A 20630-nucleotide genomic window follows, 5' to 3' on the forward strand; every position below is an offset into this window, starting at 1 on the left:
GCGGCAGGGGTTCATCCTTTATGAGCGACGAACTGCGACAGTACCTGCTCGACAAAGGCATCACCTCGAGCAGGACTACCAGCTACAATCCCAGGGGGAACGGGCAGGTGGAGAGGGAGAACGCGACGGTCTGGAAGACTGGCCTAATGACCCTCCGGTCCAGAAATCTCCCGACCTCCCATTGGCAGGAGGTCCTCCCCGATGCACTCCAGGCTATTAGGTCCCTCCTATGTACCGCCACCAACCAGACCCCTCACAAACGGCTATTTGTTTTTTCTAGGGGCACTACCACGGGGGTTTCGCTCCCAGCATGGTTGAAGACACCAGGCCCGGTTCTCCTCCGGAAGCACGTCCGGGCACACAAAACTGACCCACTCGTAGAAAGAGTGTTCCTACTCCACTCCAACCCTCAATACACTCTCATCAAATACCCTGACTGCTGTCAGGACACTGTTTCCCTCCGGGACCTGGCGCCTGCAGGATCCAATCCCACCACTACTACTGCCGAGGTACCCCTCACACTACACCCCGCACAACCCTCCGCCCCCGCTCCTACAGGTTCACTGCCTGTGCTCCGCGCCTATGGGTTTCCGGCGCTCCCTGTCGCCAGTCGAACCAGTCTGGTACGAAGCTCGGACCGAATCACCCCCGAAGTCCACCATCGTACCCTCACTGACCGCCACCACCCAGCCACCAGAAGAGGCTGCAACCCCGGTGGTTCGCCGATTGCAAAGGACGACTCGGCCGCCGGACCAGCTCAATTTGTAGACCCATCACCCCCGCCAGACTTGATTTTTTTTTACAGGGGGTGAATGTGGTGAATTATAAACCGAGTAATTCACACTGTATTCCACTATATGTATTGTGTCCTTGTGGGCTCTGTCTACGAGCTGTTGCGCGGCTCTGCCCATAGGGGGAGATGAGGAGTTTGCTGGGCTGCACCCTTGGCTCCTCCCACTAACCGGAAGTATAAAGCTCTGCAGTCGTGAGCCTGCTGCCAGTTCATCTCGTCGCAGGCAGGCTCTGTTGTAAGATTATTACAACCACTGTTCACTTCCAATCACGTGTCTTGTGAATTGATGGTCACATCACACAGTAACTTCATTTAAAGCCTACTTGTGACAATAAGTGATTTTCATTTAATTTGCTTCTTGTCACAAGTAGGCTTCAATGCAGTTACTGTGAAAAGCCCCGAGTCGCCCACATCCCAGTGCCTGTTCGGGGAGGCCGGTACGGGAATTGAACCCGCGCTGGTGGCATTGTTCTGCATTGCAAGCCAGCTATTTAGCCCACTGTGCTAAACCAGCCACATAATAAAGGTTAATATAATTAAGAAAGGAAATTAGGGTAAGGGGGAAAGCGCCGCATATTGTTAGGCCATGCAGCTATGAATTTACTGCAGGATTGGCAGGGTTAGTGCAGTGTGCAGGTGAATGTTGAACTGCAGCAGACTCCCGGGCAGCCCTGGAGGAGTTGGCATGCTGGCTCCTCCCCCGTGCAGAGGGTAAAGATGTCCGCCGCCGCTGCTTCCGGGAAACCGTCCCCATCAGGCGTCCGGGCGATCCCCAGTCCCCCATCATTTCTGTTCCGCTTTAATAACAACAAGACGCTTCCGTGGTTTGGAAGCGGCGGCCTGCCGCTGGGGAGAGGGGGATAGACAAGCAAGACTGAGGGAGCGGCGCCCGGGGAGGGTCCCGGGGGGGCGGGCAGGCGGTGCGAGCGGGAGGCCGGGCCGGCGGCTGGCAGCGGGAGCTTGGCCCCGCTCGGGGCGGCAGGGCCGGCGGCAGGGCGCCGGGCGGACCATGCGGCCCCCCGCCAGCCATGCTGCTGCCCCGTGACATGGAGCCCAAGGCCCCGCCGCCGCAGTCCCAGCAGCTGGTGATCCGCATCAAGGTCCCGGACGGCGGCGACGTAGACTGGAGCATCCCGCCCGGCTCCCAGCTGCTCTTCAGGGACGTGCTGGTGAGTGGAGGGGGCGGGGCCTAGGGGAGGGGAGGGGGGGGGGGGGGGCTGCTGGTTTCCTGGGGGGGGGGGCGCGCTGCTGGTTTTGGGGGGGGGGGCGCGCTGCTGGTTTTGGGGGGGGGGCGCGCTGCTGGTTTTGGGGGGGGGGGGGCGCGCCGCTGGTTTTGGGGGGGGGGCGCGCTGCTGGTTTTGGGGGGGGGCGCGCTGCTGGTTTCCTGGGGGGGGGGCGCTGCTGGTTTCCTGGGGGGGGGCGCTGCTGGTTTCCTGGGGGGGGGGGGAGACGCTGCTGGTTTCCTGGGGGGGGGGGGCTGCTTGTTTCCTGGGGGGTGGGGACTGCTGGTTTCCTGGGGGGGGGGAACTGCTGGTTTCCTGGGGGCGGGGGCTGCTGGTTTCCTGGGGGGGGGGGGCTGCTGGTTTCCTGGGGGGGGGCGCTGCTGGTTTCCTGGGGGGGGCGCTGCTGGTTTCCTGGGGGGGGGCGCTGCTGGTTTCCTGGGGGGGGGGGCGGGCGGGCTGCTGGTTTACCTGGGGGGGGGGCGGGCTGCTGGTTTCCTGGGGGATGGGGCTTCTGGTTTCCTGGGGGGGGGGGGGCTGCTGGTTTCCTGGGGGGGAGGCTGCTGGTTTCCTGGGGGGGGCTGCTGGTTTCCTGGTGGGGGGCTTCTGGTTTCCTGGCTGCTGGTTTCCTGGTGGGGGTTGCTGGTTTACTGGTGGGGGGGTCTGCTGGTTTACTGGTGGGGGGGTCTGCTGGTTTACTGGTGGGGGGGGTGCTGCTGGTTTACTGGTGGGGGGGGTGCTGCTGGTTTACTGGTGTGTGGGCTGCTGGTTTACTGGTGTGTGGGCTGCTGGTTTACTGGTGGGGGGGCTGCTGGTTTCCTGTCGTGGTGCTGCTGGTTTCCTGGTGGGGGGGCTGCTGGTTTCCTGGTGGGGGGTTCTGGTTTCCTGGTTGGGGGGGGTGCTGGTTTCCTGGTGGGGGGTCGCTGCTGGTTTCCTGGTGGGGCGAGGGCTGCTGGTTTCCTGGTGGGGGGAGGGCTGCTGGTTTCTTGGTGGGGGGGTGGTCTGCTGGTTTACTCGGGGGCTGCTGGTTTTGTTGGGGATGGGCGGGACTGCTGGTTTCCTTGGGGGGGGGGGGCGAGTTGCTGGTTTTCTCCTGGGATGGTTTGGGTGCTGCTGGTTTCCTCCTGATGAGGGGGGAGGTGGCTGCTGGTTTCCTGGTGGGCGTGAGGGCTACTGGTTTCCTGGTGGGGGGAGGCTGCTGGTTTCCTGGTGGGGGGGAGGCTGCTGGTTTCCTGGTGGGGGGGAGGGCTGCTGGTTTCCTGGTGGGGTGGGAGTGCTGCTGGTTTTCTGGTGGGGGGAGGGCTGCTGGTTTCCTGGTGGGGGGGGAGGGCTGCTGGTTTCCTGGTGGGGGGGAGGGCTGCTGGTTTCCTGGTGGGGGGGAGGGCTGCTGGTTTCCTGGTGGGGTGAGGGCTGCTGGTTTCCTGGTGGGGGGTGGGCTGCTGGTTTCCTGGTGGGTGGGGAGGGCTGCTGGTTTCCCAGTGGGGGGAGGGCTGCTGGTTTCCTGGTGGGGGGAGGGCTGCTGGTTTCCTGGTGGGGGGAGGGCTGCTGGTTTCCTGGTGGGGAGAGGGCTGCTGGTTTCCTGGTGGGGAGGGTTGCTGGTTTCCTGGTGGGGGGGCTGCTGGTTTACTGGTGGGGGGGCTGCTGGTTTACTGGTGGGGGGGGGGGGGCTGCTGGTTTACTGGTGGGGGGGGCTGCTGGTTTACTGGTGGGGGGGGCTGCTGGTTTCCTGGTGGGGGGAGGGCTGCTGGTTTCCTGTTGGGGAGAGGGCTGTTGGTTTCCTGGTGGGGAGGGCTGCTGGTTTCCTGGTGGGGAGGGCTGCTGGTTTCCTGGTGGGCGGGGAGGGCTGCTGGTTTCCTGGTGGGCGGGGAGGGCTGCTGGTTTCCTGGTGGGGAGAGGGCTGCTGGTTTCCTGGTGGGGGGAGGGCTGCTGGTTTCCTGGTGGGCGGGGAGGGCTGCTGGTTTCCTGGTGGGGGGGGGGGAGTGCTGCTGGTTTCCTGGTGGGGGGGAGGGCTGCTGGTTTCCTGGTGGGGGGGGAGGGCTGCTGGTTTCCTGGTGGGCGGGGAGGGCTGCTGGTTTCCTGGTGGGGCGAGGGCTGCTGGTTTCCTGGTGGGGGGAGGGCTGCTGGTTTCCTGGTGGGGGGGAGGGCTGCTGGTTTCCTGGGGTGGGAGGGCTGCTGGTTTCCTGATGGGGGAGGGCTGCTGATTTTCTGGTGGGGAGAAGGGCTGCTGATTTCCTGGTTGGGAGAAGGGCTGCTGATTTCCTGGTTGGGGGTGGGGCTGCTGGCTTCCTGGTGGGAGGGGGCTGCTGGTTTCCTGGTGGGAGGGGGCTGCTGGTTTCCTGGTGGGGGGGCTGCTGGTTTCCTGGTGGGGTGGCTGCTGGTTTCCTGGTGGGGTGGCTGCTGGTTTCCTGGTGGGCGGCTGCAGGTTTCCTGGTGGGGGGAGGGGCTGCTGGTTTCCTGGTGGGGGAGGGGCTGCTGGTTTCCTGGTGGGGGAGGGGCTGCTGTTTTCCTGGTGGGCGGGGAGGGCTGCTGGTTTCCTGGTGGGGGGGGGGGGAGTGCTGCTGGTTTCCTGGTGGGGGGAGGGCTGCTGGTTTCCTGGTGGGGGGGGAGGGCTGCTGGTTTCCTGGTGGGCGGGGAGGGCTGCTGGTTTCCTGGTGGGGCGAGGGCTGCTGGTTTCCTGGTGGGGGGAGGGCTGCTGGTTTCCTGGTGGGGGGGGAGGGCTGCTGGTTTCCTGGGGTGGGAGGGCTGCTGGTTTCCTGATGGGGGAGGGCTGCTGATTTTCTGGTGGGGAGAAGGGCTGCTGATTTCCTGGTTGGGAGAAGGGCTGCTGATTTCCTGGTTGGGGGTGGGGCTGCTGGTTTCCTGGTGGGAGGGGGCTGCTGGTTTCCTGGTGGGAGGGGGCTGCTGGTTTCCTGGGGGGGGGGCTGCTGGTTTCCTGGTGGGGTGGCTGCTGGTTTCCTGGTGGGGTGGCTGCTGGTTTCCTGGTGGGCGGCTGCAGGTTTCCTGGTGGGGGGAGGGGCTGCTGGTTTCCTGGTGGGGGGAGGGGCTGCTGGTTTCCTGGTGGGGGAGGGGCTGCTGGTTTCCTGGTGGGGGAGGGGCTGCTGTTTTCCTGGTGGGGGAGGGGCTGCTGGTTTCCTGATGGAGGAGGGGCTGCTGGTTTCCTGGGGGGGGCGAGGGCTGCTGGTTTCCTGGTGGGGGAGGGGCTGCTGGTTTCCTGGTAGGGGGGGCTGCTGGTTTCCTGGTTGGGGGGTGGAGGGCTGCTGATTTCCTGGTGGGGCGGGGTGGTCTGCTGGTTTCCTCGGGGGCTGCTGGTTTTGTTGGGGATGGGCGGGACTGCTGGTTTCCTTGCGGGAGGGGGGGGGCGAGTTGCTGGTTTTCTCCTGGGTTGGTTTGGGTGCTGCTGGTTTCCTCCTGATGAGTGGGGGAGGTGGCTGCTGGTTTCCTGGTCGGGGCTGATATTGGTTTCCTGGGTTGGATTTGGATTTGTTTATTGTCACGTGAACCGAGGTACAGTGAAAAGTATTTTTCTGCGAGCAGCTCAACAGATCATTAAATACATGGGAAGAAAAGGGAAGAAAAGAAAATACATAATAGGGCATTTGAAATTTGAAACTGCTAACCATCTCCACCTCTGCCCCGTTGATGCTGACAGGGGGTGTGTACTGTACTTTGCTTCCTGAAGTCAGTGACCAGCTCTTTAGTTTTGCTGGCATTGAGGGAGAGATTGTTGTCGCTGCACCACTCCACTAGATTCTCTATCTCCCTCCTGTATTCTGACTCGTTATTCGAGATCTGGCCCACTATGGTCGCATCGTCAGCAGACGTGTAGATGGAGTTGGAACCAAGTTTTGCCACGCAGTCGTGTGTGTACAGGGAGTAGAGTAAGGGGCTAAGTACGCAGCCTTGCGGGGCCCCGGTATTGAGGACTATTGTGGAGGAGGTGTTGTTGTTCATTGTTAGTGATTGTGGTCTGTTGGTCAGAAAATCGAGGATCCAGTTGCAGAGTGGAGAGCCAAGTCCCAGATTTTGGGTGAGCACTCGATGGGCTATTGGATTGGATTGGATTTTGTTTATTGTCACGTGTACCGAGGTACAGTGGAAAGTATTTTTCTGCCAGCAGCTCAACAGATCATTAAGTACATGGAAAGGAAATAAAAGAAAATACATAATAGGGCAACACAATACACAATGTAACTACGTAAGCACCGGCATCAGATGAAGCATGCAGGGTGTAGTGTTGATGAGGTCAGTCCATAAGAGGGTCATTTAGGAGTCTGGTAACAGTGGGGAAGAAGCGTTTTTTGAGTCTGTTCGTGCATGTTCTCAGACTTCTGTATCTCCTGCCCGATGGAAGAAGTTGGAAGAGTGACCAACCCAGGTGGGAGGGGTCTTTCATTATGCTGCCCACTTTCTCCAGGCAGGTAGATGGAGTCAATGGATGGGAGGCGGGTTTGTGTGTTGGACTGGGCTCTCTGAAGTTTCTTGCGGTCCTGGGCCGAGCAGTTGCCATGCCAGGCTGTGATGCAGCCAGATAGGATGCTTTCTATGGTGCGTCTGTAAAAGTTGGTAACAGTTAATGTGGACATGCCGAATTTCTTTATTTTCCTGAGGAAGTATGGATGCTGTTGTGCTTTCTTGGTGGTAGCGTCGACGTGGGTGGACCAGGACAGGTTTTTGGTGATGTGTACCCCTCGGAATTTGAAACTGCCAACCATCTCCACCTCAGCCCCGTTGATGCTGACAGGGGTGTGCACAGTACTTTGCTTCCTGAAGTCAATGACCAGCTCTTTAGTTTTGCTGGCATTGAGGGAGAGATTGTTGTCGCTGGACTGAACTGCGCCCCTCTTGGGTGGGGTGGAGCGTTTTTTTCTCTCTCCTCCACTGTGCTCCATGTTGGAGTGGCCTTTTCCGGTGGGCTGGTGAGTCTTTCCACTCATGTAGTTTGGGGGGTGGCTGGGGGAGGGGGGGGGGGTTGCTCGCGTGGTGTGTGTGTTCTGGGTGCCAAGTGATTGGTGTCCTCATTGTAATGTCTTTTGTATTTTGATACTGTCAATAAACTAAACAATTGCAGTATGTGTTTGCTGCTTGCTCCTGCTGATGGCTGCAAATGCCTGGAGGCTGCGGTTGCTGTTTCCTTCCATTTCTGTCGTCGGAGGGAAAGACAAGTTTTTATAGGATACCGGGATCCTAGAACACTGGGCTCAGAGGGATGTATGGGTCCAGACGGCAATGTGGTTTGAAGCAGTAGGACACTGCGGGACCTGGTGCACGACATTGATCCAAATGGGCCAGCTGATGACGACGTAGAATAAATGCTTTCCCAAATTGCTGATGCTTTTGTTGCTAGGGTGGTGAGTGCTGTGTATGGCTAACACATCACCGCGGTTAAACGTGCTGGAAGTCAGGAATGTTCAACTGCTCCTTGAGCGGCAGTGGAATATGTGGATGCCAGGGTTTGGTTCCGATGAGATTGGGCCGTGTGGGAGGGACTGCGCAGCTGAGGCTCGTGGAAGGGGAGTGGCACTAATGCATGGGAGTGGCGCTAATGCATGGAGTGGCGCTTTGATGGACAGATCATTTCTACGGCAAAGTTCTGGACGTGATGATAACGTTCTCCGGTTTATCCTCCGTTTCTGTTGAAGAACCTGCGAGAGGTGAAACCGGGTGTTTGTTTTTTTGTGTGATGATGAGCTTATGTGGCTTTGTGTTGGTGTCAAATTGGAGCAATGACATTTCCTTGTTGTTTAATGGTTAGTGTGATATGTGAAGTGTTATGTTATTGATTTCCATATTTTTGTTACTGTTGACCATTTAATAAACAAATATTTCAAGTGCATTCCTATGGATATATGTGTTGTGCCTCAGACAAATGAAATGAAATGAAAATCGCTTATTGTCACGAGTAGGCTTCAATGAAGTTACTATGAAAAGCCCCTAGTCGCCACATTCCGGCGCCTGTTCGGGGAGGCTGGTACGGGAATTGAACCGTGCTGCTGGCCTGTTTTGGTCTGCTTTAAAAGCCAGCGATTTAGCCCAGCGTGCTAAACCAGCCCCTCCAGACAATGGTTGTGCTAAACCAGCATCTCCAGACAACCAGACAATGATTATTGCCTCACATTTCAATCAGCTTTGAAACCTGAACAGTTTGCCTGACCTCTGGAAGTACCAGCAACATAAAGGGGGCAGTCAACAATCAAACATTCAAGAGCTGGGCTTCAGCACTAGGGATATCCTCGCGACCGAAGGAAGAGTGTGTAGATCAGGACAGGGCACCTGAGCACGGTCTCCCTAACGTTCCTGACAGGGGTCTGGGATCGAGTGGCTCCTATTGTAGCCGGGAGTGAGTGTGCAGAGCGAGGTTTTCCAGCACAACTGGTTCGGTGGATGGCACTCTGAGAGAAGGCGGGACACGTAAGGGTGGGGGAGATTTGCGGAATTTGTGGGTCTCCGGGGTGGAAGTCACAACTGATTGTTGGTCTCTCTCTCCTCTAATTCCTTACAGAGCCCAGAATTGCTGAAACTTTGTGCCACCGGTTCGTTCCAGCAGGGACTCGCATGGCGTTTCCCAAGCTACAGCCCACAAGTGCATCTGTGAGGTCACGGATGTTTTGTATGCCCGGGCAGCTGACTGTATCAACTTTGAGCTAGACCAAGCCCATTAAGATGCCTGGGCAGCAGGATTCTCCTCTATTCCCGGGATGACCCAGGCCCAGGTGGTGATTGTATGGGCCGTCTGGGAATGTCCTTCAATAACAGGAACGGGCTCCACTTGCTGAATGTTCAACTTGTGTGTGATGACCACCTTCGGATCAAGCATGTGTGTGCACGCTTCCCAGGGAGGGTGACTGGTAGCTACATCCTGGACCACACGCAAATCCCTGGCATCTTTGAATGACGGGTTGGCTCTTGGGGGATAAGGGGGACCCCCTGAACACCTGGCTGATGATGTCAGAGTGAGGTTGGAGACCGAGGTGGAGACCTGCTCTAACGAGGCACATGTTGCATTGGACTGCTAAAGATTCGGTTCCGATGCCTGGACCCGGTCTGATGGTGCACTACAGTACACTCTCCTGAAGGTCTTCCGCTTTGTAGTGGTCTGCTGTGCCCTCCACAACTTGCCACAGCAGTGGGGCGACTTGCTGGAGGAGGACTTGGGAGGGACATGCGGCCTCGTCTGAGGAGGAGGAGGCAGAGCAGGAGGGAACGGTGGAAGGGCCCAGGGAGGAGTCGGAGGATGGGATAGGCGGCGGCAAAGGTCCTGCATTCCCAGAGGACCAGGAAGGCCCTCATTTGTGCCCACTTTTCATAGGACGAGGCTTTGTCGATCAGCTTCCCCCCCTTCTCCCCCACCCCATCCTCCTCCTTCCTTCTTCCTCCCCATCTTCCTACTTCCTTTCCCATCCCCCTACTCTTCCCCCCCCCTCTTCCCTGACTACTGTGTTCCACCCTCCCAGAGTCTAACCACACCAGAGTGATGGGCCTGTGTTGGCACTGTCAGCGGGTCAATATACAAGGCAGGGGAGTGATGATCACTCGCTGTGAGAAAAGCTATGGTGCTCCTCAGTTTATGCCGAAGCCTAACTCCTCGCTGTCTGCTGACAGCGAGCACACGCTCATCCTTTGAAAGGGCCTGCATCGATGGCATATGGGGGGGGGGGGGGGGGGGGGGGTGGCATCGGGGAGGAAAGGAGGGCAACAGGATGAGGGTGCAAGCCCACTGTGAAGATCAACGCGACAGAGGCTGCATATGTATCAGGTGTAATATGATTTGATAGTGCACGATTGACATTTCCATTCCCCCTAGCTATAGACAATGCCCCCCCCCCCGCGTGGCCACTCAGTGATCCTCGATCTCTTGATCTTATGTGATCTACTGCTATGTCCAGCTGTGTCCCCAGGATGCACATCAGAGTTGGAGACAGCCTACTCTTTTTTTTGTGCTCTGTGGCCTTTGATGCTCTTGACGGACTGCTGTTATCCGGCTCTGCCGGTCCTGGTGCCTCCCCATTGTCCACCAATGGTGCTGATGCCCTCTGCGATGCTGCTCTGTGATTTGTTTACTCTCTGCAGAGCCTTAGCAATGTCCACCTGTGTCTGGGACATGTCCCTCATCGACTGGGACATGATGTTGAGACTTTCAGCCATGGTCATCACAGACTGAGCAAAGCCTTAGACAACAGCATTCAAGATGCTGACCTTGTGCTGCAGGCTTTCCACTGCAGTTGCCACCCGAGCAGTGTTGGCCTCAGTACCACACATTGCATGTGCCCATAATCTTCGGGTCTCCTCTAATTAGCTGTGAGCCCACCGGAGTGTCGCTGACATCCTCTCCTGAATCTCACGGCCGTGACCGAGCATCTGCAGCAGCTCTGAAATAACTTTGTCCAGACTCTCCTCAGAGCTCTCCTCCGAGGTGGTCTGTTGGGTGGCAGGGGTAGGGATGGCTCTGGATGGCCTGGCCCCATCATGATGAGATCCTGCAAGAGAATGGACATGTGGTCAGTGAGAGGGAGGGATCATTTTGTCTGACGAGCTCACTTGAGACAGGTCATCTAGTGAAAGGGCAGTCAGATCCTGACCTCTGCGGCGCAGGCCTCGGTCAATCCCATGATCTCCAGGGCCCGTTCCTCTAAGGGGGTGAGGACTCTGATCTCTGGTACTCTGCTGCCTATCTTGGCCCTTTCATGCCTATTATGGGCTAACGTATCCAGCAGGGACTAAGATGGGGCATTGTGAGCTACATGCTTGATTGATCGGGTGGCCGTTGGCACGTGAAATGTGTGGGCACCGCACCTTGACATGAGGGGGCACTGCTGGTGAGTGTGAGGGGGTCCTCAGGGACAAGTACAAAGACCAGGGCCGGGATTCTCCCCTACCCGGCGGGGTGGGGGGTCCCGACGTGATGGAGTGGCGTGAACCACTCCAGCATCAGGCCGCCCCAAAGGTGGGGAAGTCTCCGCACCTTTAGAGGCCAGGCCCTCGCCTTGAGGGGCTAGGCCCGCGCCGGAGTGGTTGGCGCTCTGCCGGCCGGCGTGGACGGCCTTTGGCGCATGTCCGCGCATGCGCCGGACGTAAGCGGCTGCTGACGTCATCCCGGCGCATGCGCAGGGGAGGGGGGGTCACTTCCGCCTCCATCATGGTGAAGAGCATGGCGAAGGCGGAAGGAAAAGAGTGCCCCCACGGACAGGCCCGCCTGCCGATAGGTGGGCCCCGATCATGGGCCAGGCCACCATGGGGGCACCCCCCGGGGCCAGATCGCCCCGCGCCACCCCCCCAGGACCCCGGAGCCCGCCCGCGCCGCCTGCTCCCTCCGGTAAAGTAGGTGGTTTGATCCACGCCGGCGGAAGAGGGTTGACAGCGGCGAGACTTCGGCCCATCGCGGGCCGGAGAATCGCAGGGGGGGTTGGGGGCGCCGACTGGCGCGGCGCGATTCCCGCCCCCGCCGAATCTCTGGTGGCGGAGAATTCGGGACATGGCGGGGCGGGATTGACGCCGGCCCCCGGCGATTCTCCGACCCGGCGGGGGGTCGGAGAATCCCGCCCCAGATGTGGGGAGTGCGAGGTTTCATCCAGTGATTTGTGCGGGGGTGAGGGTTGGGAATTTGAGGGGTGACAGTGGAACTGATTCCAGGAAAGAGGTGGTAACTTACCCTTGCAGCTCGCTAAAGGTCACTGGTCCTCCTGGCTATGCTGCCCGTACAGCTACCGCTGCCTCCTAGGTGACATTAGTGGCCCTGCTGCTGGTCCTCCAACCCCTTCGGGGGAACAGGATGCCCTGTTTTGCATCCCTATGTTCAGAAGCCTGAACAGGTCGTATTCCCAAAGCATGGAGCAGGTTTGCATGCGACCATACTTGTGTGTTGACTGGGAGTGAGTGATGAGGGAGCACTTAAAAGCAACTCCTCTTGTTAGCGGCGAGATGCTGAGCTGTGAATGCAGTGAATCAGGCAGCAAGACTGCCATTAACGGCGAGAAGCTTATAGAGTCTCATTTCCGGCATTACATAGATCATAGAACTGTTAGCAACGGGCCGCAATCTCACTGCCGTGGTCTTCGGGAAACACCCAGACAATCACGCCTGAAAACGCACTTAAAACCTTTCTGTTAATTCTGAAACGTTGGGATCCATTGCTATCTTTTGGGAGTCATCCGGCAAAATACATGCTCCACTAACTTTGCAATACTTGATATTCTGGTTTGCAGCAGTGATGGTGTCTTCCTAAAAGTCCTGAGGCTTGATTCTGATCGGTGCTCAGCTGTTATCCAATGAGTTGGCAAATGAACGTGAATCAGAATAAGGTATGCCAACTTCTAACAGCTGAGCACTGCTGAGAGTGGAGTCCTAGAGCTGTAATGATTTTGCAGCAGAGATCATTAATGGTTAAATAATTTCCATTGTTTATTTATCGTTCTTGGAAAATGTCGTCCATTGTCAAAGGGAAAGTGAACTAGAGGAACAGAGTCTCTTTAAGATCTTTGTTTGCAGAAGACGTGAAGACATAAAAAAATTAAATTTTCTCCCCATCCGCTGTAGTGTTAAGTATTGTAGTGTATCACATTCTCCCAGTGTCTGCGTGGGTTTCGCCCCCACAACCCAAAGATGTGCAGTGTAGGTGGATTGACCACGCTAAATTGCCCCTTAATTGGAAAAAAAATAATTGGGTACTCTAAATTTAAAAAAAAAAGTATTGTAGTGTTAAGTATTACGCACACAGTCACACCTCAAATATGAAAAGTTCTTGAAAAGGTTTTCAAAAATCAGATATTGAGATTTATTTCATAGCCACTCTTAGCAAATCTCGGTTTGAATCACAGCAGGTTTTGAGAGAGAGCAAGAAAAACACTTTTATTTAAATTTATTGTAATAAATTTAATTTCAAGTATCCAATTCGTTTCATCCCAATTAAGGGGCAATTTAGCGTGGCCAATCCACCTACCCTGCACATCTTTGGATTGTGGGAGTGAGACCCACACTGACACGGGGCGAATGCACAAACTCCACATGAACAGTGACCCGGAGCTGGGATTGAACCCGGGTCCTTGGCGCCATAAGGCAGCAGTGCTAACTGCGTCACTGCTCCGCCCAGAAAAACGCTGGGTGGCACGATGGCTCACAACACTACACCCTGTATGCTTCATCCGATGTCGGTGCTTATGTAGTTACATTGTATATCTTGTGTTGCCCCATTATGTATTTTCTTTCATTCCCTTTTCTTCCCATGTATTTAATGATCTGTTGAGCTGCTCACAGAAAAATACTTTTCACTGTACCTCGGTACACGTGACAACAAACAAATCCAATCCAATCCAATGTTAGAAAGTTTTGTTTTCCTTGAAAGGGCCTTTAAGACCATAAAACATGGGAACAGAATTAGGCCATTCGGCCCACCGAGTCTGCTCCGCCATTCAATCATGGCTGATATATTTCTCATCCCCATTCTACTGCCTTCTCCCCATAACCCCTGATCCCCTTATCAATCAGTTTGGTTGACCAGACACATGCAGTGGCATTTTCAAAAGCTGACAGTCATCCACTCTATGTTCAGTGTTGGAAGCTAACTGAAAAATGTGAAGAAACATCAAAGCTAATTTTTGAAGATGCAATGACTTTGTATGCTGCAATACTACCATGCGCCGTAATGGCACTTTGAGATTTGACCTCTTGTCCAATACAAAAATATACACAAATGCTTCAGGTGAGCAAAGATTTAGGACGAAGGACATCTTTGTTGTTCACAGGTGAGATCCTTTAATGAGTCAAGGTAGGCGGTGAGCTCCACATTGTCTCGTTCCTGACTCTATTCTGGAGTTTCATACTCTTCACTCCAATCTTACTGTCAGACTTTAGCATCAGTAGCAAGTAGATCCATTATCACAGCACCAATAAGCATACACAGCACTAACATTGTAATGCCACAAGAGATTTCCAGCCAAACCAATTAAGCAAGATGAAAGTTATTTTATTGAAGGGTTGCTGGAATCTTTTCCACAATTTAGCAACACAGACCAGTCTCTAAATCTTTCTGGAAAATCAGTGAGAAGAGACACTTATTACATATTTCCACAAACTCTGTCAAAGTAAACCAGAGAGTGAAACATTTCCTTTAAATAATCAGCATCAGTAGTTAAGAACATATACTTTAGGAGAGGCGGTTGCATTGTGGTATTGTCGCTGGACTAGTATTCCAGAGACCCAGGATAATGATCTGGGGACCCGGGTTCCAATCCCACCACGGCAGGTGATGAATTTCAACTCAATAAAAAAAATCTGGAATTAAAAGTCTAAAGATGACCATCATTGTCGATTGTTGTAAAAACCCATCTAATGTCCTTTCGGGAAGGAAATCTACCATCCTTACCTGGTCTGGCCTACATGTGACTCCAGGCCCACAGCGATGTGATCGACTCTTAAATGCCACTCGGTTGTATTCAGCCGCTACGAAAACACACAAAAAAAAAGGAATGACTCTGGACAGAGCACCTGGCACCGGAAACGACAACGGCAAACCCAGCCCTGCCGACCCTGCAAATAAAGTCCTTCTCAATAACATCTGGGGCTTGTGCCAAAGTTGGGAGAGCTGTCTCACAGGCTAGTTAAAGCAACAGCCTGACATAGTCATTCTCACAGAATCAAACCTTACAGACAATGTCCCAGACACCACTATCACCATTCCTGGGTATGTCCTGTTCTCACCGGCACGACAGACCCAGCAGAGGTGGAGGCACTGTGAGGTGGAGGGAGTTGCCCTGTCCTCAACATAGATTCTGGGCCACATGAAGTCTCATGGCTTCAGGTTAAACATGGGCAAGGAAACCTCCTGCTGATTATCATGTACCGACCACCATCAGCTGATGAATCAGTACTCTTCTATGTTGAACACCACTTGGAGGAAGCACTGAGGGTGACAAGGGCGCAAAAAATGCTCTGGGTGAGGGGATTTCAATGTCCATCACTAAGAATGGCTCAGTAGTATCACCACAGACCGAGCTGGCCAGGTTCTAAAGGGCATAGCAGCTAAACTGGGACTGCAGCAGATGGTGAGGGAACCAACAAGAGGGAAAAAGATACTTGACATCATCCTCACCAACCTGCCTGTTGCAGGTGCATCTGTCCATGACAGTATTGATAGAAGTGACCACCATGGAGACAGTCTTGTCTTCATAGTGTGGATACCCCCCATTGTGTTTTGTGTGGCACTATCACCGTGCTAAATGGGATAGACTTTGAACAGATCTAGCAACTCAAGACTGGGCATCCATGATGTCTTGCTGCAGTTATACAGGGCCTTGGTGAGGCCACACCTTGAGTATTGGGTGCAGTTTTGGTCTCCTAATTTGAGGAAGGACATTCTTGCTACTGAGGGTGTCCAGACTAATTCCTGGGATGGCAGGACTGACATATGAAGAAAGACTGGAACAACTGGGCTTGTGCTCACTGGAGTTAAGAAGAATAAGAGGGGATCTCACAGAAACATATAGAATCCTGCAACCTCATGGTCTGGCATATCCCCCAGTCTACCATTATCACCAAGCCGGGGGATCAACCGTAGTTCAATGAACAGTGTAGGAGGGCGTGCCAGGAGCAACACCAGGCCTACCTAAAAATGAGGTGCCAACCTGGTGATGCTACAACACAGGACTACTTGTGTGCCAAACTGAATAAGCAGCAAGTGACAGAGTTAAGCGATTCCATAACAAACGCATCATATCTAAGCTCTGCAGTCCTGCCACATCCAGCTATGAATGGTGGTGGACGATTAAACAACACCCCGGAGGAGGAGTGTCCACAAATATCCCGTCCTCGATGATGGAGGAGCCCAGCACATATGTGCAAAAGACAAGGCTGAGGCATTCGCAACAATCTTCAGCCAGAAGTGCCGAGTGGATGATCCATCTTGGTCTCCTCCGGAGGTCCCCAGCACCACAAATGTCAGTCTTCAGCCAATATGATTCACTCCACGTGATATCAAGAAACGCCTGAAGGCCCTGACAATATCCCGGCAATAGTACTGAGACCTGTGCTCCAGAACTTGCTGCACCCTTAGCCAAGCTGTTCCAGTACAGCTACAACACTGGCATCTACCCGGCAATGTGGAAAATTGCCCAGGTGTGTCCTGTACACAAGAAACAGGACAAATCCAACCAGGCCAATTACCGCCCTATCAGTCTACTCTCTATCATCAGCAAAGTAATGGAAGGAGTCAACAACAGTGCTATCAAGCGGCACTTACTCAGCAATAACCTGCTCACGGACACTCGGTTTGGGTTCTGCCAGGGTCACTCAGCTCCTGACCTCATTACAGCCTTAGTTCAAACTTGGACAAAAGAGCTGAATACCAGAGGTGAGATGAGATCGACTGTCCTTGACATCAAGGCAGCATTTGACCGAGTATGGCATCAAGGAGCCCTGGCTAAATTGGAGTCAGTGGGAATCAGGGGGAAAACACTCCGCTGGTTGGAGTCATACCCGGCACAAAGTAAGATGGTTGTGATGGTTAGAAGTCAATCATCTCAACTCCAGGACGTCACTGCAGGAGTATGGGGCAGCAGGGTAGCATGGTGGTTAGCATAAATGCTTCACAGCTCCAGGGTCCCAGGTTCGATTCCCGGCTGGGTCACTGTGTGGAGTCTGCACGTCCTCCCCCTGTGTGCGTGGGTTTCCTCCGGGTGCTCCGGTTTCCTCCCACAGTCCAAAGATGTGCGGGTTAGGTGGATTGGCCATGCTAAATTGCCCGTAGTGTCCTAATAAATGTAAGGTTAAGGGGTGGGGGGTTGTTGGGTTACGGGTATAGGGTGGATACGTGGGTTTGAGTAGGGTGATCATGGCTCGGCACAACATTGAGGGCTGAAGGGCCTGTACTGTTCTATGTTCTATGTTCTATGAGTTCCTCAGGGCAGTGTCTGAGGCCCAACCATCTGCAGTTACTTCATCAATGACCTCCCTTCCACCATAAGGTCAGAAGTGGGGATATTTGCGGATGACTGCACAATGTTCAGCACCATTCACGACTCCTCAGATAATGAAGCAGACAAGGTCCAAATGCAGTAACGCCTGGACAATATCCAGGCTTGGGCTGACAAGTGGCAAGTTGCATTCACACCACAAATGCCAGGTATTGACCATCTCCTACAAGAGAGGATCTAACCACCGCCCCTTCATTCATAGCATTACCATCGCTGAATCCCCCACAATCAACTTCCTGGGGGTTACCATTGATCAGAAACTGAACTGGATAAGCCACATTAATACTGTGGCTATCAGGGAAGGGCAATGGCTAGGAATCCTATGGCGAATAACTCACCTCCTGACCCCCCAAAGCCTGTCCACCATCAAAAAGGCACAAGTCAGGAGTGTAATGGAATACTCTCCACTTGCCTGGATGTGTGCAGCTCCAGCAATACTCAAGAATCACGACACCATTCAGGATAAAGCAGCCCTCTTGCTTGCTCCCTTTCCACAAACATTCAAACCATTCACCACTGACGAACAGTGGCAGCCATGTGTACCATTAACAAGATGCACTGCAATAACTCACCAAGGTTCCTTCGATAGCACCTTCCAAACCCACTACCATCTAGAAGGACAAGAGCCGCAGATACATGGGAACCCCACCAACTGGAGGTTCCTCTCCAAGTCACTCACCACCCTGACTTGGAATTATATCGCCGTTCCTTCTCTGTCGATGGGGAAACATCCTGAAGGTCCCTCCCTAACAGCACATTGGGTGCACCTACACCTCAAGGACTGCAGCGGTTCAAGAAGCCAACTCGCCCCCACCTTCTGAAGGTCAGCTAGGGATGGGCAATAAATGCTGGCCTAACCAGCGATACCCAAATCCCATAAACGAGTAAGAAAAAAAATCTATAAAATGTTGTACACATTTTTTTCTTTGTTCTTGTACCTTTATAGCATTTCCTCCAAAATAGTTATGTCTTAAGAGTTCATTCGCATCAGTACTTTTTACTGATTGCTATTGCATTTCAGACTTATGTAGCACCCACCTTGCACGTCCTTAATTCACAGCAGCAGATAAATAACTTAATGTCTCAAACTAGAGGAGAATGTTTGAATGTTTGAAACAATAGAAATAGGGATCAAACCTGGGTCTTCAGCGCCACAGGCAGCAATGCTAACCACTGCTCCTCTGTGCTGCCCTAGGCCATCAGTAATATGATGCAGGTTTGGGCCTCTGTTTTACTATGCTGAATCACTTCTCTCAGTCATGGTTCTGGGGTTTTGGGGATGTGGGAGCAGAGATCAGATGCTATTTAAAGGAAGAGAAAATTAGAGGGAAGGTCATCTACAAGTTGGGAATAAGCATCCAAAATTTGTGTAGGGAGGAAGGCAAGGAATTATTTATCCATTCAAAATAAAAACATGTTCTTAATTAATCTTTGAAAGTAACATCTCCCAGGTCTGCTTTAGAATGACCAGTTTCATTTGTTTCTTTTAGGATGTCATTGGCCAGGTGTTGCCAGATACAACGACCACAGCGTTTGAGTGTAAGTAAACGAATGTTTAATGTGCAAAATCTAAATCTAAATTATAAGAATACACTTACCCAGCACTGTTTTTATTTTCATTAATTTTGATTTAATGGCAGGTGTTCTGGAGGCTTTTAGAAATACTTTATAAGTGGAAAGGTGTATCGGACAAAGCAGCCTGCTTGATCGGCATCTCCTCGACCACCTTAAAAATTCACTCCCTCCACCGCCGCCCACAGTAACAGGAGTGTGCACCGAGCAACTTGCCAAGCCTCCTTCGTCGGCATCTTTTAAATCTGTGACCTCTACCACCTGGAAAGACGAGGGCAGCAGACCCTCTGCCTCTCCAAGCATAACGCCATCATAACATGGCGGTTTATCGCTTTCGCTGGATCAAAATCCTGGAGCTCCCTGAGAACACTGGGAGTGTACCTACAATTTGCAACATGGCTCATGGAAAATACTGCAGGAGCAGGTTAGACAGAATGCAGCCTATAAATTTGAGACAGGAATCCCACACTTTACGGAATGTATCAGACGTAGAACGGAGTGCAAACGTCAGGAATCCCATAGGGATACACTCCATGACTATTTTATGCCAGTTTTGAATAGAATATCCTTGAGAAGGTGGTGGTGAGCTGACGTTTTGAACCGTTGCAGCCCACGTAGGAACAAAATCTAGGATTTCCACCATGCTAATAGACCTCAAGGGTACCCTTACAATGTACTTGAATACATAGCATTTTAACTCGCAATTAATGTAGTGGTACATAATATATATATATTGTGTGTGTGTATATATTATATATACTTGCATCCTATATCTGTGTCTTGGAGTATCTTCCCCACTACCAATACACAGAAAATAATGTTTGATAACAATTTAACCATCGTGGCATTATAAACAGCTGTCTCAAGGGACTGAGTGACCTGCTCCTGCTCCGAATTTGTACACAATATATTGCACTGTGTATATGATAAAGCAGCTCTATCTTTCAACTCGCCTTGACAAATACTCTGGAAAATCTGCTGACAACATAGTAAATGACTGCTTAGTTGGTGCTGGAGAATTAAAGGCAGCAGCCATGGGTTCTGATAATAATCATCTTTTTATTGTCACAAGTAGCCTTTCATTAACATGCAGTGAAGTTACTGTTAAAAGCTCGTACTTGCCATATTCCGGCACCTGTTCGGGTACACAGAGGGAGAATTCAGAATTCTCAGCTGGTAAGGGAATTGAACCCGCGCTGCTGGCCTTATTCTACATCATAAACCAGCTGTCTAGCCCACTGAGCTAAATGACTGACCAGTTGAGTTTCATCATGGCAGTTTATGATGTTCCCTGAACCTTTGATTGTATGGCCTCCCTCTAATCCACTTTCTCTCACGTAGTAACCTTAATGTAAGGAGTGCGTTGTCTGCAAAACCTCAGGCACTTCGACCAGTTTATTAATTAAACGTCTTACCCAGTTGCCATTTCTTTGCGAGATGAACAAAGGATTTTAAGAAAAGTTTTTCCAATTAAGAAGCAATTCAGCATGGCTAATCCACCTACCCGGCACATCTTTGGGTTGTGGGCTCCATTCTGACCCGGGGAGGATGTGCAAACTCCACATGGACAGTGACCCAGGCTGAGATCAAACCCGGGTCCTCGGCGCTGTGAGGATAATCCCAAGATTCTTAATATTACCTATGCCGCTGATCTGCGGGTCCAATTCTCTGAGTCTCAGTTGTTTCAGGGCCTTCATGTGTGAAGGTGGGTTTCGCACGCTACTTCCATTCGTCTCTGGTCGGTCATAAACCTTCTGTGCTCTCTGTGCGCTGAGTCTTCGCTGTGGGGGGGGGGTCATAATAATGAATGGTGTTGCCGATTGCAACTCAGCAAAACACCAGGGACCCATCCCCAGGGGTCCATCCCGCAGTGTATTGTTTGCGCGTAACCTCTCTCCATATATGGTAACTGGGTGCCAGAAAGTCTAGTTTATCTGGGAAACGCAAAAACAATCGATCCATAATTGGGACCGATTATCTCCTGTTATGTTGTTGGCAGGGAAGGCCCAGACATGTCCTGGCAGTCTGTCTGTGTTCAGTGTATTTCATCTTGGCCAAGTTCAAATTCCCAGTCGGCCTGACTGT

The 20630-nt window shown here is 53.1% G+C and overlaps 1 protein-coding gene across 13 annotated transcripts in view; it reads left to right on the plus strand.

Moving 5' to 3' along the window:
- The first annotated feature begins 1706 nt into the window (after window positions 1–1706).
- map2k5 (mitogen-activated protein kinase kinase 5) overlaps window positions 1707–20630 on the plus strand; it is a 338825-nt gene continuing 319901 nt past the window's right edge. For 3 of the 13 annotated variants that reach the window (XM_038814881.1, XM_038814883.1, XM_038814884.1), the window contains exons 1-2: window positions 1708–1962; window positions 18464–18512. In XM_038814881.1, the coding sequence (XP_038670809.1) occupies window positions 1822–1962; window positions 18464–18512 (190 nt within the window). In that variant the 5' untranslated portion in view covers window positions 1708–1821. Of the gene's footprint in view, window positions 1963–18463; window positions 18513–18775; window positions 18970–20630 lie in introns of those variants that run through there. The other 10 variants (XM_038814876.1, XM_038814878.1, XM_038814880.1 and 7 more) reach the window with 7 other exon arrangements.

The sequence above is a fragment of the Scyliorhinus canicula genome, chromosome 12, assembly GCF_902713615.1.
Source record: "Scyliorhinus canicula chromosome 12, sScyCan1.1, whole genome shotgun sequence".
Classification (NCBI taxonomy): Eukaryota; Metazoa; Chordata; class Chondrichthyes; order Carcharhiniformes; family Scyliorhinidae; genus Scyliorhinus; species Scyliorhinus canicula.